Consider the following 17,477-nt stretch of genomic DNA (forward strand, 5'->3'; position numbering starts at 1 on the left):
CTCAGTGAGCCTGGCTCACTGAGATATTTTGTGTCCAGTGTGCTATGGGTCTGGAACCCAGGCTATAATTTACACCAGCGGGCGAAGGGCTCTTGCGGCCCGGAAAACGAGTTCTGGCTTCCAGGGTAACGGATTACAAACATTTGCTTTTCTAGATCTGATCGCTGTCTATTATCAATGAGCTACTTGTTATACACCATAAATTGTCATTTGGCACCATGCATGGCATCTTTAGATTCAAAACTTCTATATGATTTACATAAAAAGGAAAGTGAATGAAACTTAATATGCTATCCGATAATTTACACGTTTCTTCAATACCTCCAAATTTACGAAGATTCCACAAGTTTTCTAAAATCAGCGACCGGCATGATTCCTGTAATATGGGGAAACATAACAGAGCTGCGCGTCGACAATGTTAGCCCGGTGTCCAGTCTATCGTGGTTGGGGCGGGTTTTGTTCGGGGCTGCAGGAGCTCTTCCCCGCCCGACTCAGCTAGATTCCCCGGTAGCTATAGGTTTTTCACGACGGGAGATTGATTAGCTTCACCACGAAGACTGGACACCAGGCTACAACATCGTACAACAAATGTGACCACGTCGTTACCGATTAAGTTCAGGCAACACGGGGCATTACGGAATAATTTAATTTGACCAAATATGATAAAACAAACGTACATTCAATATTTCGTCCCAATAACTTAGACTAAACGGTACTTACAGTTCTACAGTCGCTATTTTAAACACTTTCTACGGCAAGTTTATTTACAGCGCTTGGTTGAAAGATTATATATTAGTACAAAATATTGTGAGAACTTGTCACATCTTGTTTCCTATCAGTAAAGCTATGGCTATGTACAACAGGCGAATGCCATGATCTGGTAGGTCGCGTAGGACAGTTATGGCATACTTTCATCTTTGTCTAGTAAACATCGTAAGGATAAAAGAACTAAAAGTTGACTTTGGAAGTCCTGGATTTAAAATGTGATGAAACGTCGATTAAAATCATTAACATCATTTGTCATTTACTGAAATTGTTGGTCTCTGAAAATGAAAATATTTTGCAGACCTCATAACAAATAGTATTTGATTGAGGCTTGATCGCCTTATTTTGAAGTAGCCAGATCGATTTCAGAATGCTGGCGAGTTTTTAACGCGTTTGTAACTGTGGCAAACATCGTTCACTTCCACAACGTTAGCCCTTTATTTAGGAGGGTCGGGGGACGATACCGACTTCAAACCACATTTTCCGTCCATTACATGTCCAGGTTTAGCAACCATAGAAGAAGACGGAAGGTTAACGTTTGATGTAAATTTCGGCAAGTCTGACCTGAAATTCGCTGTGTTGGAAGAAATGTTGCAATAATGCCATTAATGGTATTCACCAACACAGATAAACGTCCTCACTCATAATTTATTTCTTTCTGCTCCCCTGGCATGAACTGGCCGTCGCCCTGTTTGTTTGTTTGCTTATTTTCCTCGGTCTCCTCAGGCGATGTTGGGAGTGTTGTCGGCGTCCCTGTAGTCGGCTAGCGGGATGCCCTTCTTGCAGTACCGCTCGTCCAGCGCCCGGTTCTCCTCCAGATGCGGACCCCACTCAGGCATAGGCTTCATCACGCTCCGTACACGCTGGGGAACAAAACACAGCAAAAAACAGGGTTATGGCCGTTTATTTGTTTGTTTGTTTGTTTGTTTGTTTGTTTGCGCCGTTTGTTCCTCCGCAAATGTCTTGTTATGTAGCCTCGACTGTTCCCAGGGTCGCCTGGCCTTTAGACACTGATATTAAACTGAGGGGGTCTGTGGTAAATTTCGTTGGGGACATGTTAGCCCTGGAGCTGAGGAGCTAGCCTGTAGACTGGCCCTGGCAACAATCTGGCACCCAGAGTACTTCTTACGCAAAGGACCTTTTTGAACATCACAATTAGGGCACATGATTTCACAACACAAAGAATGCACTGAAAAGTACCAAATGATTTAGACAACGCGCCTTAAGCTTACTTCCATGAATGTTCCCTCGGCCTTGCAGATGTAGTAGATTCCCGGTAGGGGGATGACGACCAGCGATGTGAGCGTCATGAGCCAGCCCAGCGCCTGGCCTGAGGTCGGGAACTCCAGCCGCCCGCCGTAGATCGCAGGCTTGATGCCGATCAGGTAGAACAGCAGGATCGCCTGGGGACGAGTTCGAGCGGCAAGATTATTCGGGAACGAGAATGATGCAGTTTGTATCCACGTGGCTATGACGTAACGTTACATACTGTCCGCTATCACCGATTGCGTTGTAACTTCTCTTCCATGTTCTACTACTACTAGCTAGCATATGCATGTCTTCCATGACGTCACGCTGTACTCAAGGAGTATGTCGGCAGAACAGTAATGTATATTGTGCATAACACTACGACAGAACGTCTCATTCAAGGATTACGAGGTGATGTTTCTTTATTTTTATGCAATACCAAAATTTACGTAGCAGCAACTTAAAGAGCAGTAATGGTCAAAAAATGTGTCCGTTCTAGGACGAGCTTCACCGCCTCTGGCGGGACCACGTCGGCATTCGGCCGAGATACGCTGGGAGGGGGGCACCAGCAAGCAGGTCGTTGATCTCTGTTATTAATAACACTCTACCTTGGTGGTTTTCATCAAACAACAATGAATGCAGTTTCGGAGAATCGTGATCGGGCACGGTTTGAAAGGAATGTATGGCACGTGGACCAGATGTGAGAAATGCGAGTTACCCGAATCGCGGTTTGGGTGGTTTCATATGAACAAGGCCTTTAATACTCACCAAAAGGACGGCAGGAGTGAGGAACTTCCAGCACAGCCACCACCACCGGTTCGGCCTGAACCCGATCATCATCTCAATATCCCGGAAGAAGTTCTCCGTTCCTGGAAGCAGTAGGTCAAGCAAGGTCAAAAACAAAGGTGTGAAGGTCAAATAAATACAAAATCACAAATGAATTAGAATTAGATATTAGAGAAATGAATTACAAGGTAAGAAATTAGACAAATGTGTCAGTCTAAAAGTTACTTGGCTAATATTTTTACTGATTTATAATACATATATTGAACATAAATTATGATAAATTTAATTATCATGAGAAGAGTTAGCTTGATTGGCTCTCAAGCTTGACATGCTTAATTCCAAGGGAGCAGATTGGGGTGGGGGAGGGGGGTGTACCACAGGGCATGTTAGCTGGATAGGAGAAAGTTGACGACGTATACACCTACCAGGATGGGGGGTAATTCTAATTTCAGGAAATAGACCACTGAACGACAAGCGACGTCTCTACTGAATAGAGCATGCAGGTAGGTGACGGGGAGTGGTCACTTGTTCTTCAGTGGTCTTATTTGGCTTCACGGAGCACAGATTTTTTTTCGCATGTCAAAACGAATTACAAGTACCTAAAAGACCTATAACTATTCCTGGATATATTGTGTGTCTGGTGATCTATGAAGCTTTGAAATGTTTGTTACACCAAGAAAGTTACGTTATTGGTTTTACGTTATTACGTTATTACGTTATTTGTTTGTGGTTTAGGACCATGATTGAAAAAAAAAAGCTATAGCTATCTTGGTCTATCGAAGAAATGATTAGATTTGTGAGGCCCTTGGTACTTCCCTTGGTACTGCAACTGGACTGCCAGTGTTCAATCGCATGTTGGTTGTTTCACTATATCGCTATATATTTTGGATCGCTTTTTTTCAGATTGCAAGGATGTCCTTGTGCATGCCCGTATCCAGGATTTTGAATGGGGGGGGGGGTTCTTCCTACTGCTTGAGGGGACCTCGAGCGCCGATGGTCCTTGGGGGGTCCGGGGGTATGCTCCCCCGGAAATTTTGAAAAATGAACCTTCTAAAATGGCATTTCATGCATTTTTGAGAGGATTTCCAAGAAAAAAAATCAGAGATAAATTTTCATTCAATGACAAAAGGAGCAGTTTTTCTACGATTCCAGTCCATCTTTTCAAAAAAAATCTTGGACCTTTACATAAAAAGTGGACCAAAAACTGGACCTTTACATAAAAAGTGGACCAAAAACTGGACCTTTGAGCCTTGTGGGGGGGGTTCTTCCAAACCCCCCCTGGCTACGGGCATGTTGTGTAAGACGTGATTTTCCTCCATCATTCACCCACCCACCCTCTCTGTTGTATTCGGCAACGTTAACTCTACGACCACAGTGACAAAACGATATGAACGGTTTGACAGCGAAAAAAAAGTGCTCTGTGCTCCGCCAGGTCCAATTAGAACTACCGTAAATCCAGGCGATGACGATACACTCGACCAGACCAATAATCATCAGGCTGAAGCCGGCTGACCAATCATTCATCAGCTCAACCATGTAATTCCCGCCCTGGGAAAAGGATGCACGGTTACCATGGAGATCAGACGACATTTGCGCAGAGCGCCACGGACGATATTCGCGCCAAGGTCAAGAGTCTGCTCTGATTGGTTGGCTTGCGTAATTGGCACAAGGGTGGTAGAGGTTGTCAGGACATTTCTTCACACTCTTGAAACATCAAGATCTTTCATTTTTTCCATCACCATTTTCAATAGTTTAGCCTTATTTCAAACTTCAGGACCGAAAATGAAAGATTACACCACGGTAAATACCTAATGACGACATCCAATCAGAGCAAAGTTCTCGTAGAAGCGTCATTTCCGTTTCCTGATCGAGCAAAGCAAAGCCCTGAAACAAAATGGCGGCGCGGGGTTAAAGGTTATTACCGTAGATCCAGCCTATGGCTATAACCTCGATAAGCCCGATGACCATTAGGCTAAGGCCCGCCGCCCAGTCGTTCATAAGTTCCACCATGTAGTTTCCTCCCTGCGAGAATGGATGTGTAGAAAGGCAGTGGTTTAAAATTGGATTTTAAAAATGGGACACGTTTCCTAACAACAGGTACAATGTCAATGTGCCACAAAAATGAAGGACAGGTACCATGGATACGTATGTGATAGTAGCTCTATAATAGGTTTCTGAGGTAGTTACAGTGCATATTGCATGTTCATATTCAATATATCACCTACATTGAGCACCTGTATGATACTTAACACTTCCCTCACTTTTGTAATATATAAGTATCACCTGACTCACCTGTGTAATGCAGGGGATGCCCAGTAGGAAAAAGACGAGGCAGACCAGCCCAGTGACCAGCATTCTTTTCGACATGAGTCTCTCCGGAAATTCGTCAATGATTGACGTCACTATCGTCTGAATGATCGCAAACTGGGAAAACAAAATGGTTCTTTTATGGAGAATGATGTGCAAATATCTTTCAGCTGTAGGGTATCTTGTAGTCGATATATCATTCAAAACTTCACGATAGAAAAATTTGCAGTCTCGGTCGCCATTTTTGATTCTGCTCACGCGAGAGCACAGTCGACCTGACGAGAACATGCGAGAGTTTGCGCCAAAATGAGACTCCAAATTTGTTATGGTAGCAGAACACAGTTTTCGCCCTATGGGGATTTCTATAGTTAAGGACCCCAACTTGACTCACTTCGACGCGGTAAAAATTATAGCAGGGTGCACTTCACAAATACGAAAATCGAATGTGTTTGAGAAGAAGGCAAAAACTACAAAATATCTAGAAACCAAAAAATCCTGTCGGCGTATCTGCTCGTAACGTACACTTTGAAATCGCCCTCTACGGACGTGACCTGAACTGCAGCCGACTCACCCGGAAAGCCAGTTGCACAATACGGCGCATTTATCCACGAACTGCAAAACCTTCACAATTCAAATCATACAGTCTCAAACCCGATACATTCCTACACCACACCACACAGCACAATTTACATCTGGCTGACGCTCTTATCAGGCTTTCTACCCAGCCTTCAAGAATATTCGCTGTACTACTTTCTATACCCGCGTCACAGATGTGACCCCGGGGGTGACCCATTAATACTGTGTGCTGCTACATTATGCCGTGCGCAGCTAGCTGAATATCACCCACCTGTGTGCCCAACCCAAGAGACAACAGCATGAAGAAGAAGAGCGCGGACCACAGAGGAGAGATGGGGAGCCGGGCCACTGCCTCGGGGTACGTCACGAAGGCAAGACCGGATCCTACAGGACAACACATAACGTAAGGTAGAATACTTCAGGGAATGACTGTAGATTTATAGTCAGTTGTTCTTTACATTATGTTTTTCACGTACGCAAAACAGAGAGGTCTCTAAAAGCCAGGTTTCAAGAACATACACGGCCTAGCTCTGCCAGTTCAGAGGTGTCTCAACACATCCACCTAGAGTCACCCGGACATTTTGTTTCACTTGACACTGTAAGGATTTTAGACACTGAACAAGACTATTTCTTGAGAGGGGTGAAGGAAGCCATATACGTCAGGGCCCATCACCCTACATTGAACCGCGACGGGGACCGACATCGTCTACCAGATAACCTTTGACCCAGTGTTGACGTCACACTTCAAAGAAGCCACGTGACAAGCTTAACTGGGTCAGTCTACTGAGGAAGACCAGAGTGACTGGTCGAAAGCTCCAGGTTAGAGAATTTTTTGTGTTGGACCAAAAGTTTTAACTTTAAGCACGTAAGGTAGAATACTTCAGGGAATGACTGTAGATTTATAGTCAGTCGTTCTTTACATTATGTTTTTCACGTACGCAAAATTTTGCGTCCTTGAAGCACATAAACGTATTTTCTTCTATAGAAACTGAAGATTTATCAGTGTGTTGGTGGTTTGAGTACTATGTGGGTCAGTTATCCTGAACTTCGAAGGCAGTCGAAGCCGAAATGTTTATAGGCAAGTTTTCTGAAATCGTACCTTTATCTGCCACATCCTTGACGTCCACGCCCATCTCATTCGCCATGAAGCCCAGGATGGAGAAGATAACGAAGCCGGCGTAGATGCTGGTGGCGCAGTTCGTCACAGACACGATTATAGAGTCTCTGTAGAAACGTAGACGGGAAACAAAATTCAACCCATCACCCTACACTGAACCGCGACGGGGGCCGACATCGTCTACCAGATACCTTTGACCCAGTGTTGACGTCACACTTCAAAGAAACCACGTGACAAGCTTCACTGGGTCAGTCTACTGAGGAAGACCAGAGTGACTGGTCGAAAGCTCTAGGTGAGAGAATTTTTGTATTGGACCAAAAGTTTTAACTTTAAACAACTTCAACTCAAGTTCAACTGTTAGTTACCAAGGCAACAACGGGGCCTTTTTCGTTCTTTTCTTTTGATCAATCTGTCCTTGATATCTTTTTATACTCAGATATCTCTCTTCCATTCTTCATAGACTCAAATACAAACTTCCACCATCTCGGAATCTAGAGCAAAGAATGAAACAAACAGAACTGAAAACAAGATGGCGGACTCAAACACACAGATACACACGCAGACACTCTCTATCACACACACAGAGCAACTAAATGTGACCCCTTGTAACAATGAGGGTACGGGGGGGGGGGGCATGTGACTCTATACACACCTATAGCAGTTCTGACTGAATTTGTTGTAGCTGGCCATACTGATGAGCCCTCCCCACGCCACGGACAGAGAGAAAAAGATCTGGATACCGGCGTCTCCCCACACCTGCCAGAACAATACAGGGGTATATGTTGATCAATTTGCGTCATAAAACTCATAAATATATTATCATTATGGCTTGCCTTAATCAGGAACATGAAGTTTCCGATCTCGATCAACGGATTGGCCTTGGGCAATACATCAACACGTTATGATACATTTTTACTGTTGCCATCATATAACTGCAGTTCATCGAACGCCCGCATGGTGCGTACAGAGTTCATCAGACCAACCTCCGCGTCTTGTAGCCGGCTGAAGTCCGGCGTGACGTAGAACTTTATGCCGTCGATGGCGCCGTCCATTATGGAGCATCGGATGAGCAGGATGGTCAGCACGATGTAGGGGAATGTGGAGGTGAAGTACACAACCTGTGGGGGGCAAAAATTCGTGCGATTCACTGGACAAAATATATCATTTACTCACACCTACTAGAGGGCCTGCAAGGGGGGGGGTCCCGACAACGCTTTACGCTGAATTCGGAAACCCTTGATTACGCTTTACGATAAATTCCAAGTGGCTACAACGCATTACGTAGAATTAAAACAGCGAATACGCTCTACGCAAAATGCGAAGAGCGGTCCGTCTACGCTCTACGTAGAATTAGAACGGCTGATTACGCTCTACGGAAAAGGGCTCGCGGGCCCCCCTACTAGCATGCGTAAAGATTCCTTTTCTTCCCTTGCGTCTACCTTTACGCAAGCTTTAAGGTTTGCTTATAAGATTTCGTGCAGTGATTATACCATACGTAAGTGTAACACAATCGGCCCCATCGTTCTGGTTAGAACAGTACGACTGTAACTGAACAGTGCGACTGTAACTATTGTTACGAAGGCCCAGAACTACATTTTCCGTAGCCTCCGTGAAACATCTATATCTAGAGTCTGTTCGTACCTTCCCTGCGCTCTGAACGCCCTTGATGAGACAGAAGAAGACCAGCAGCCAGGCCAGCAGCAGACACAGACACAGGTACCACACCACCTCACCCGGGTAGTCAAACCCTTCTGACAGCTGCAGTACACCGTTTCTAGACAAACAAACACAAAACCAAACATGTTTAATGTTAAAACGTTTGATGCAACACAAAAATTCTCTCACCTAGAGCTTTCGACCAGTCACTCTGGTATTCCTCAGTAGACTGACCCAGTCTACTGAGGAAGACCAGAGTGACTGGTCGAAAGCTCTAGGTGAGAGAATTTTTGTGTTGGATCAAACGTTTTAACTTAAAACATGTAACTACCAACACAGATGAACTTTCATGATAGTACAAAACCAAACAGTCATACACAGGTGGTCAAACTTCAAACGTTCTATTCAATACAACGTGAAAACGTAACATCAACAGTGGCTCAAATGTGCCAGGTAGTTCGTAACGACCTCCGTCCCATTCATAGGACCCTTGACCTGCTGTTGACTATATCCTTCAGTTCAAAAAAATCCAAATGCAAACAGGAGGCATGTTGAAGTAGAGGGAATTTAGCTGTTTGGAAGTTTGGAAGTATGTAAAGGATGACTTCACATGCATCTTTAACTCAACAACATGGCGGATGCTAAATACGTCATAGTCACGTGACTGCCAACTCCCTTTGCTCTAAGTGAACGTTCCCGAGCACGTCGGCAGAACGTACTGCACCTGCGCGAAACCCATAATGTACACAGCACTTCGGCAGAATGTCTCATATAAGGTTGTATTCACTCATATAAGGTTAGCATTTCGACAGTCATTTCCAAATGTTGTGTCGGAAAGAATATCCTCTGCAACAGGCAAAACTCTGATGCAACGTTGACCAAAAATCCAAAGAAAAACGCGAAAATACGGGGTTCTGTGCAGGCGCAGTACGTTCTGTCGACGTGCTACGTTCCCGTAACTTTACCTCCAGTACTCCTCGGAGGCGCTGACGGGTCTGGTAGCCGTGTGGTTGACGGTTGTGTTGAGGAGGGATGAATTTGCGAAAAGGGACGAGTTTGTCGCGTTGCCCCCCGCGACAGACCGGTCCTGTATGCAGGCGTCCGTGTTCCAGGGGTTATTACAGGTCAACCACGGCAGCGTGGCCGTGAAGGAGGCGAACAGGTAGTACAGGGTGTAGGCGATAACCACGTTATAGTAGATCCCTACCATCATGGAGATGGCCACCATGGCATATCCCACTCCTGCAGACAGGACGGAAGGAATGAAAGAACGAGCGAATAAATGATAGGATGGAGAGAATGTGTTACACTGTTACACTCAGTTAGCACTGTTACACTGTTACAAATGAATGAAGCAGTGACAAAAGGTGTATACGTTAACATTATAAACATCCCGGTAAATGTTCGAAACTTTGCTGGGTCAATTATATCTATGTTGCCACTTATTTCGTAAGGAAGACTGAAAAACTATTTCTTACACAAGGCAATATGCCTGTACAACGAGTCTTTGCAGTAATGACTTTCAAGTCTCTCTGGACTTTATTTCAGTGCCCATGTGTAGCTTTGTAACATGTTTGTTTGCGTGTCTGTATATGTATTGTCATGTTAATGTGTATTTGTATTTACTATGTACAAAATTGTAAAAATCAGTGTTATTCAGCTTGGTTGACATGTGAACTGGCTGCAAGGCTGATTTTATTAATAAAACTTGAACTTGAAATGAAATTCCCAGATTTTTCGTGTGCTGCATGAAAATAATAACGCTCCAGGCGGTCGCGCCATGCGGTGCAGGGACGTGATTGTCGCATGCGCCCTTTGCTAAATTATGCACGGACCAGTACTACATAACAGACATTGCGTGCCTAAAAATGCCGAAAACGTCTGGTGGAAAGTTACTGACTGTGTGTCATGATAACCACGTGGCTGTCCCACATACCGAATCCAAATCATACCAACTGGTTTCTGGATACCCAAACAAATGTCCTGGGCAACGGCCCAACAACGGCCTGGGCCCATGCGTTGTATGGTGTATGGTGGTACCAGTCTGCTGTGTCTGTGTTTCTGTACATGTAAACCGTACCCTTGTATAGCACACCATTCTGTAATTTAAGTACTACTTGGAAGTCGTTCAGTGACAGACGAAGAATGTCCAGACTGTGCATGATGTACAAAATGACTAATAAACTGGTGGACGTACCAACCACTAAGTATCTGATAACAGCCCAGAAAAGAACAAGAAACAGTCATGCCTTCAAATATCAGAGTTATCAACCAAGAATTGAGGTGTTCAAAAACTCGTATTTCCCCAGAACTATCGTAGACTGGAACTCGTTGCCACCAAGCACAGTTGGGGCATCATCACTAGAAAGCTTTAAACAACTCCTGCAATCAAATGTGCAAAGATTGAGTGTAACAAGTCGTTCGGTGTGATATAGCTAGCTGCCGCCGCGCCGCGTGCCTGCGAAGCTGGTGTGTTACGCCGAAGGGCGGTTATACCGGCTATACCGATACAGATACAGAGCACAGGTTGTGCCAGGCAGGAACCGGGACGAGCCGAAACCCTTTTAGCATTTTAGAGAAGTGTGACGTAAATTTTTAGGCAAGAGGTAACCAAGGACCCTAACAGAGATTAATGTCTTTTTCCGCCCTGAGACGCTAGTTCCTACGTTGTTTATTGTTTATTGTTTATTGTTTATTTAAATTTTTCACAAAGTGAAAGGGAGGGCAAAACAGGTGCGAAGCACCTTTGCTAGTTGCCCTCCCACATACAAAAACAACAAGAATGTACATTACACAGTCAACAATCAATAATACAAGTAGGGCACAAAATATCATATAAACATAATCAAGGTAACAACAATGAATGGAAGAGATAACCATATCGGAATGATATCTAGTGAGGTCTTGAGGCAATACAAGAGCTGCATCCACACGAAGTGGTCCAGGTACATGGCAGATCAAGACTGTATTGAGTGTTGAATCTGTTGTAGGCTACTTTTGCCAGTTTATGTTTAAATGCTATGATATCAGACTGATGAGCGGCTCGCACACCAGTACCACGAAGGTCAGATAGTTACAAGTCTGGGAATGTAGGAGTGACTGAACGCTGACGTCTTAGATCTGACAGGAGTAAGCATGTACGACCTAAGACTCCTCGTGGGTCTGGTGGGAAGTGTGATATATTTCTCTATGATTGCTCTTGATTTGACAAATAACATTATATCGCATACCTCACGCCTACATGTAAGTGGCAACAGCCCTGTTGTTGCTAGCCTTTCCTTGTAGGTAAGGTGACTAGCCTGAGGGCCCAGAATGAATATGGTTGCCCGGCGTTGAACCCCTTCAATTAGAGACATAAATTTACGAGAATGTGGCGACCACAATGGGGAGCAATAGTCAAGAATGCTTCTGACCAGTGTGGTGTATAGAGCTTTCTTAACATCAGTGTTAGCATTGAAACCAACAGTCCGTTTGATGAAGCCAATCATGGAATTCGTCTTGGCAACCATTTTCACTATGTGGCTGTTGACTTGCTAGATTTGCTACGTTCTTTTTACTTAAAGACGTCAACAGAACAACCAGAAGATACTCTGTAAAGACTGGGCCTGTGCTGTAGGGGGGGGGGAGGTCCCGACAACGCTCTACGCTGAATTCGGAAACCTCTCGATTTCGCTTTACGATAAATTCCAAGTGGCTACAACGCATTACGTAGAATTTAAACGCCGAATACGCTCTACGCAAAAATATTAGAGCGGTCCGTCTACGCTCTACGTAGAATTAAAACGACCGATTACGCTCTACGGAAAAGCTAAGGGCTTGCAGGCCCCCTGTAAAGAGTCAACCCTATATAAAAGACGGAAACACGACAGACATACTGCTACTGAGGGCACTTTACGACTTTGAGTGGTTTTGCGATAATCTAGCAAGTCAACTGGCTACCTGCAACAGAGTTGTCTCGTACAGTGAAAAATGGTTCTCTGCGACATGTTTATCTTTATCACTTTGCCCTGTCAACACACGGAAAAGGCCTGCCAGGATCAGACTTTTCATGAAAGACAAAAAGTGAACTTAACTCACAGGTCAGTTCTTAGAAAAACAAACTTCCTGCCTTCCCTTCCAAAATAAACCCAGCTGAAAGAATCCAATGTATGTATGTAAAATGCAAAACCGTACTGAATGACATGAAGCACTGTGTTGTCGTCCAGCTAGACAAGACTGACCACTAGAAAAGCGATAACAGGGCAGACTTGGCAAGACTTCATTTGATCATTGCCCTTGATATTCCTCCTCTGTAAAGCTGTTAGATATAAAATGGGTAGTTAGCATCATAGGTGGGTGGGTACATAAACAAACACTGTGGCTGCTTGCCCATCAGAAAGTCATTAGCGGAGACATAAAAATACCCCGCCTGACCCTGGGGTGACCCTGGAACAGGGGAACATTCTTCTGTCCTTGATGACAAACAGAGCAGGTATGCCGTGGGGGATGCCGGGAGAGGGTTGTCCTCGTTTGCAGGTCGCATCTGGTCTCTGACAGGGAGCTACTGTTTTCCCGCCAAATGTGACGCACTTTTCAGACGACACGAGCTACTGTTTCCCGCCAAATGGACACACTTTTCAGACGACAAGATATTGTTTCGCGCCAAATGTGACGCACTTTTCAGACGACACGAGCTACTGTTTTCCCGCCAAATGTGGAGTACTTTAATTCAGACGACACAAACTACTGCTTGACTTGACTTGTTTCTCGCCAAATGTGAGATATCCTTCAGACACCATATTAGAAGCTTACTGTTTTTCACCAAATTTTTATCGTTTATACCAGCGAAAGGAGCAACTGTTTTCTCTCAGTCACTGATGACTCACTGATTTTCACTGATGCAAACGATACTATACTAGTTTCCCGCCAAATGTCAGGTCCTTTTCATAACCACTGATACAGACGGCTTGATCTTTACAGCCACTATTTTCCCGCCAAAATCATGTTTAATTTTATGCCCTTTCGCAGTCACTAACGCAGACGCCTGGACGACAGCAGGCCACAGTCTAGAAGTTACGATAAAGTGCAGACGACAGTCTGTGTGTGTGAATGCATGTATGTGTGCGTGAGTGTACATATGTGTAAATATGTATGTGTGCGCGCGCGCGCAATTATGTGTAACATTATGTTTTTGTGTTGTGTGTATGTCTGTGTATTTGTGTGTCTGTATGTGTATCTGTGCGTGTCTGTTTGTTTCTGTGCGAATGTGTACAAGCATGCGTGCGTTACAAGGTAGTCCATACCTTTGAATATCGGACTTATTCTCCATATACTGACAGGTCCCAGACTGGAGAACTGTCCGAAGGCGAGCTCGAGGTAGAACAGAGGCAGTCCGGCGAAGGCCAGCATGAAGATGTACGGGACAAGGAACGCACCTGTAGACAAAAGGAAAACATGGAAGTATTATTGAATGAAAATAAGGAAACCAATTCCCACTGGTTGAATGATAAATAAAAAGTATTTGCATTAGTTAGGTTAAGCCTTCTAAAAATGTAGTTAATATGTGCAAAGTAGATGTCATAGTTTGTACCCTGTAGAACTGTTGTGCAATAAAGTTATCTCTATAAAAAAGTGTAAAAATCTCGTAAACCTAGTATGCACCCCCCACCCCCAACACGCACACTTTATAAAGGTAAAGGCGAAGGCAACAATTCAATGTTGAGACCTTTGTACCTCCTAAAACCTCCAGTTGAAGAGGCTATTTGGGGTTTCTAGGCTAGCAATGAAGAGGCTGTTATCGTACAAGCCACATGATTCTCAATAGGATATTACTAGGGCTGATATGTTTAATGTCAAGGTCCTATCGGGCAGTCTAGATAGTTTTGCTGCATCTTTACTTTGGACCCAATCAGCCCAATTTGTACATACCTACTAGAAATATTTATGATACTTGATCATGGTAGTCAGGCTACCGTGCACGGAGGTGTAACGTCAAACATAGAAGCGCATGTGGCACAAATATCAGATTTGTGTGAATATATGTAACTTTATTTTCCAATTATTATTATCTTTTGTCAAAATGAACGATATCTGTGCAGCCGTATGGCACACGTGTTGATCCCATAAGGACACACCACCGGGAAGTGCTTCCGGTGTCAGGACACAGCCGGGGAAGTGTTTCCGGTAAAAAAGCTTTCATTCTAACGTTTCCGGATATCAAAGGCACTTCCACCGAGGACGGGTGTTTTGCTGTGATTTGGGAACCAAGGACGTTTGTTTTTCTTGTCAAACTTCAGAAAGTTCAAAAGTCAGCTCACTAATTCTGAAGATAGCTCAATGATTCTCATTCACAAGTCAAACATGACTCGAGACATACACCCTTAGGCCATACCAATTTCTTGGTTAACGAATTTTTCTAGAAAAATAATGGAGCGGGCGGGCGAAAAAAATATAATAAAAACAGGCCTAGGCATCCTATTATGGCCCAAAATGGTACGATAGGAGCCATGAAGTCAACACACCAGGCTGGAATTTTGAACTTTTAATGATACCATTGCATTGAAAGATTGAATAACTGTAACAACTAGGATGAATATAACTGTTTTCAACTGTTCAGGGCGAAATATAAGCATTTTGATTCTGAATTTTTATTTTTAATTGTAAATCAGAAATAAATGAAGCGGGCGAATCCGTTAACCAAGAAATTAAATTGGTATGGCCTTAGCGAAGGTTAGTAAAATTGGTAGCCAAGCTGATATCATGGCCATGGTCACGTCTAGCACTTGGAATTGAGACAAAACAATATACCAGCAGTATCACGTCATCCTGGCACATGTGTGTTCCGCTTTTGTTGCGAACCATAACCCGATAACCTCTGGCATTAAAAACGTGTTTCTGTGCCAAAACGGAAGGTCGCCCAACAGTTTATGGTCGAGTTGTATCTTTCCAAAATATTCAGGGACTGCAGCCTTCCAAAATAGACCGGGATGGTAACTTGCCAAAGGTTGCAACCTGACGGAATATCTGAGCGTTGTAACTATCTCACGTATTCAGGGGTCGACACCTTACAACATTTTCAGGCGTTGTAACTTTCCACCTCGATTCTTCCAAAATATCAACGACTTAAAAAGTGCCGATTCAAGGGGTTGTAACGTTAAAAAAGCGTTGTAACTATCCCACGTATTCAGGGGTCGACACCTTACAACATTTTCAGGCGTTGTAACTTTCCACTTCGATTCATCCAAAATATCAACGACTTAAAAAGTGCCGATTCAAGGGGTTGTAACGTTAAAAAACTAAAATTAGCCCAGTAGACTGCGAGTGGTTTACAGTCGTTGTTATCTAATCTTTACTTCTGTACGTAAGAAAATACGTGCAAAAGTACAGGCTGTATATGTACACGTTTGTACAGTTTATAGCAGATACGTATCCATCCATATCACGTATAAAATATCAAATGCCAATATAAACGTTCACCGGTGTTTATAATTCATTAAAGTTTCATTGCGTGGCGGTATAGATTTAAGTCATGTTTGACTGAGACAAATAACGGTGTTTTAAATCTCGTTTGTCAAGCTGATATGAGTGTAAATTTATATCCTGTCTACGTCTTTTGTGTGGGGCGATTGTATCATAATTACTCTAGATCCAAGACTGGTGAATACCTCCGTAACCAAACAATATTGGAATGACTACGCACAAAATAAGCGTGTTCTAGAGCATTGGCCCTTCGACTGACGCTGAGGTGGCGATTACAATGGAAATCGCTGAATCACAGGTAGAGTTAATTTTTCACCGAGCTGGGATATTGTCGACTTTACAAAGGCTTTGGACCTATTCATAATGTTGAACCTATTCGGTCACATGGGATTTTCTATGGGAGGAACATGGTCCTTTCCTTTTCTTACGTTTATGTATACTTAGTCACGTGTAACTAACACAGGCACAATCTTTTATTAATCCCAGCAATGGGGCTAAGTAGAAAATGAAGAAGAAGGAAAAGAAGGAGAGATCAACGTCACTTGTTTTGATGTTTTGGTCATGCTACTCGTAGCGTACATGCTAGCTACGCACATATATGTAAGCTACTAGCTAGCTATATATGTAAGCTACTAGCTTGGAAGCATACACTACCAGAGTAAAACAATACGTTTTCCTTGTGTAATTTTATCATTTTCTTAACTGTAGTTAAGTAAGTTAACTGTAACTTAAGTTTCAAAAATGTGAAGGAAATGAAAGGCTCTATTTGTTTGATTTGGCAGTTTTTCGTGTGCGTCATTTTGAGACATCGGCCAATGCCCAGGCTCGGGGAACCATTTTTGTCCTGTAGCACGTGATGGAAGTTTCCACATCAAAATTTTACAAACCTGCGCATGTTCAAAGAAACCTGCCTACCCACCCTCGTGTGCCTATTGGAGGGCCTGCATGGGGGGTAGCTAGATTACGAATTACGCAAAATTTTCGCCGCCGATTACGAATTGCGTTAAAGTCTCAGAGCTGATTACGACTTAACGATTTGCGGCTTGTGTCCTATTACGAATTACGTTGACTTTTGCGAAGGCTGCCTACGAATTACGAAGTCTAAAAAGGCCTGATTACGCCTTTCGAAAAAGGGCACACAGGCCCTCCTATTGGTGTCGGTGTGACAGTGTGATGGAAGTTTCCGCGACACAAATTTTGTGCCTTGAAAGTTGAGACTTGATCGGTCCATTTATAGCCGGCCGTCGTGCCGGACGACCACTTAGTCATGTCCATATGCCCCGCCATTTTTCACCCCTGTCGACAGACCGTGCTTATGCCGGTGACATGGGAATGAGTGGGGGTCGCTGCACCCTGCCTGTCACACGGATGGTGGGTGGGTGGGTGGTGATTTTCAGGCAGATGCCTGTCTCTTCCTTTCGCTTTCCCTTTGCGTCTCTACACGCCGTAGCGTGTCTTTCCGGTATTTTTCGAAGGATGAAATTTGGGTAAATTTAAAAGAAAAATTCCAGTGCAAAAAAAGAAACCCCGATAAAAAAAGTCTAAAAACACGTAACCCCCCCCC

At 43.8% G+C, this 17,477-nt stretch overlaps 1 protein-coding gene across 3 annotated transcripts in view; it reads right to left on the minus strand.

Moving 5' to 3' along the window:
- Positions 1-346: 346 nt before the first annotated feature.
- The window catches only part of LOC109487697 (sodium- and chloride-dependent glycine transporter 1-like), a 29,021-nt gene continuing 11,890 nt past the window's right edge, over positions 347-17,477 (minus strand). For 2 of the 3 annotated variants that reach the window (XM_019791731.1, XM_019791729.1), the window contains 12 exons: positions 13,738-13,869; positions 9,421-9,697; positions 8,441-8,573; positions 7,783-7,917; positions 7,452-7,555; positions 6,782-6,906; positions 5,954-6,066; positions 5,092-5,223; positions 4,722-4,821; positions 2,782-2,882; positions 1,998-2,168; positions 347-1,628 (listed from right to left, as the gene is read on the minus strand). In XM_019791731.1, the coding sequence (XP_019647290.1) occupies positions 1,488-1,628; positions 1,998-2,168; positions 2,782-2,882; positions 4,722-4,821; positions 5,092-5,223; positions 5,954-6,066; positions 6,782-6,906; positions 7,452-7,555; positions 7,783-7,917; positions 8,441-8,573; positions 9,421-9,697; positions 13,738-13,869 (1,664 nt within the window). In that variant the 3' untranslated portion in view covers positions 347-1,487. Of the gene's footprint in view, positions 1,629-1,997; positions 2,169-2,781; positions 2,883-4,247; positions 4,348-4,721; positions 4,822-5,091; positions 5,224-5,953; positions 6,067-6,781; positions 6,907-7,451; positions 7,556-7,782; positions 7,918-8,440; positions 8,574-9,420; positions 9,698-13,737; positions 13,870-17,477 lie in introns of all 3 variants that reach the window. The other variant, XM_019791730.1, reaches the window with a different exon arrangement.

This window comes from Branchiostoma belcheri, unplaced genomic scaffold (genome assembly GCF_001625305.1).
Source record: "Branchiostoma belcheri isolate BF01 breed outbred unplaced genomic scaffold, Haploidv18h27 scaffold9, whole genome shotgun sequence".
Taxonomy (NCBI): domain Eukaryota; kingdom Metazoa; phylum Chordata; class Leptocardii; order Amphioxiformes; family Branchiostomatidae; genus Branchiostoma; species Branchiostoma belcheri.